This window comes from Pinus tabuliformis, chromosome 7 (assembly GCF_031772625.1).
Source record: "Pinus tabuliformis cultivar Carrire ecotype Pingquan chromosome 7, CPIR1, whole genome shotgun sequence".
NCBI classification, from domain to species: Eukaryota; Viridiplantae; Streptophyta; class Pinopsida; order Pinales; family Pinaceae; genus Pinus; species Pinus tabuliformis.
In genome coordinates this window covers 174649328-174652087 of record NC_142293.1, presented here as the reverse complement: position 1 = coordinate 174652087, position 2760 = coordinate 174649328, and the positions used below count along the sequence as shown (strand labels likewise).

Here is a 2760-nt window from a genome sequence, read left to right as displayed (position 1 = left end):
AATGCCGATCTACTCTCTATTTGGAGAGCAAATGTTGATTGCCAACCAGTCCTTTCTTGCCATGCTGTATTGAAATATATTTCAAAGTATGCAACAAAAGCGGAGACAAGATCCGAGAGCTACCGTCAAATGCTATCGCGACTATCACAAAGTGCCCTTCCAGAAGCACCTACTGGTGGTGTCATCCGAAAACTCCTTACAGAAACCATTGCAGATAGAGACATTGGTGCACAAGAAATATGCCATATGTTACAAAAGCTACCTCTCTCTCTTTGCAGCCGTACATTCCGTTCTTTGAATGTCAACAGGGCTGTTTTCAAACGTGTTTCGCAAGATACTGAAAATCCTGGTTCGACACCAAACTTTATCGTTGCATATATGAACAGGCCTGCCTCACTAGAACCACTGCCCCTCCTTGAAGCTGCTCGCTCGTGGTCATATTCTGCCCAGCGGAGAAGAAACCACTGGAAACACATATTCCCCCCAATGATTGTACATGTCTTGCCCCATTACAATGTCATTCCTTCCTCTACTAATCCTTCTTATGCCACCTTCTGTTGGAGTGAATTACTCTTGTATTTCCCCTTCCGAACACTCCCTGATGATATCGGTTCAACTGATGCAGAAATTATTGCACACTGGGAACAAAAAAAGGGTGCATATACACCATGGCATGTCCATCGCGAACCCGAAAACCCACAAAGCCCACCTACTGAAGATCAACCTACCCCACACACCCCCCTGATTCCATGCAGATGAATGAATGGCAAATCCTCTCTCAACTACACCCAGGTTATAATATTGCAATTGATGACCTCGACATGATTGGCTACCGCGACTTCGATGTCAACCACAATTGGTCACAAAATACTGTCCCTCCCCCCTTGCAAGAAACTGCTATCAATTTCATTGAATTCAACCGCTCACCCATTCAAAACCAACATCATTCATTTTCCAACCTTCCCCATGATCATACATTATCCCCTACCCAAAGCATAGCTTTCACCGCTGTTTTTTCACACTTCAAAACCCCTTCGCCAAAATCCCCACGGAAGATCATCGTACAAGGAACAGCTGGCACAGGAAAATCCCATTTGATTAAATGCCTGCACCAAGCATTTGTGGAAAACTCGCCAGCCAACAAAAACCCTTTATTGTTACTTGCACCAACCAGCGTTGCAGCTTTCAACATAAATGCCCTCACAATTCACTCTGCCCTTCATATCCCTATCCAGACAATGCATCCTCTCGAAGGCCAGCCGCTCCTACACCTGCAAGAGCAACTCCGTCATGTAGAATACATCCTCATTGATGAAATGAGCTTTATTGGTCCAAAAATGCTTTCTCCCATTGACGATCGTCTAAGAGAGGCATTCCCTCTTCATCGGAATACACCATTTGGTAATCGCTCAATTATCCTTGTCGGAGATTTAGGCCAACTACCACCTGTAAAAGACATTCCTTTATATGCTGGGACATCGCGTGGCACTGCACTTTGGCGCAGCTTCGACATATTCATAACACTTTCAACCGTTTTCCGTCAACAAGGAGCTAGCTCGTCCCAGGTTGCTTTCCAGCAAATACTTGCAAATCTTAGGAATGGAATATCTACACTTGAAGATTGGCAACATCTAATGTCAAGAACAAGTTCATCTCTTACACATGAAGAGAAATGCACATTCGACGAGTCCATGCACCTATTCGCAACAAACAACGCAGTTGTCTTGCATAATAAGAAAATGCTCAAAAAATTGAATATCCCAGTAGCACTTTGCTCTGCGGAACAACAAAGGCAGAAAACTCCTACTACAACAGAAGATGAGCACCTACCTGCAAAGGTGCTCTTATGCAGTGAACAAAAAGTTATGCTCACCAGCAACTTATGGGTACATGCAGGCCTTGTCAATGGCGCGCTTGGGAAGGTCATCTCAATATTTTATTCAATTGACTCAAAGCCCCCAGCATTACCATCCTTTGTGGTTTGACTTTCGACAATACAGAGGAACACCGTGGGACATTTCACACCCAACATATGTACCCATTCCTCCCATCACAAGGGGTGCACGCCGTCAGATACCACTTCAAATGGCATGGGCTTTAACGATACACAAGTCACAAGGAATGACATTAGACAAAGCAACAGTGGACATCGGCACCAAAGAACGCCAAGGGCTAACATTCACTGCAATTTCAAGAGTGCGGTCACTAGCAGACATACACATCAATCCAGCATTCCCATTCTCCCGCATTGCACAAATGCACAAGAATCCATATCTTAAGCGTAGACAGCAAGAGGAATCATTCCTTGCATCAAAATCTATCCAGGATAATACACTTTAGCCAATCATACAACCTGTCTTCCAGAATTACCCACATGGTAAACACCACTCACTACATAACGAAGTTTCACATAGATTTGCTTGCTATTACATTTAATTTCATATGATTTTATACTCATTTGGAATCGTTTAATTTATTTTGAATATTCAAACAAAATCGTCAAACATATTCATTGTCACTTACAGTGTTTCCTTTTTGGATGGCAACAGGTATGAATACATGCTACCTACGAAGGTTGTACGAGTGTTGCGAAGAAATTCAGCAACAAGAACTTACATTACAAGATATGCAGACAAGGATCCTGCCACAACAATCAATGCCACTTTACTGTTTGCGCCCAGCCATTAAGTTGTTAAAGAAAATAAGGAAAATACTTAAGATAACAATTCACATCCATGAAAGGGATGCACACAGGCAAAT

At 42.9% G+C, this 2760-nt stretch overlaps 1 protein-coding gene across 1 annotated transcript; it reads left to right on the top strand.

Moving 5' to 3' along the window:
- The first annotated feature begins 1238 nt into the window (after positions 1 to 1238).
- On the top strand, positions 1239 to 1985 carry LOC149246405 (ATP-dependent DNA helicase pfh1-like). The gene has a single exon (XM_089441281.1). It carries the CDS (start codon positions 1239 to 1241, stop codon positions 1983 to 1985), a length of 747 nt encoding a protein of 248 aa, XP_089297407.1.
- Positions 1986 to 2760: the final 775 nt, after the last annotated feature.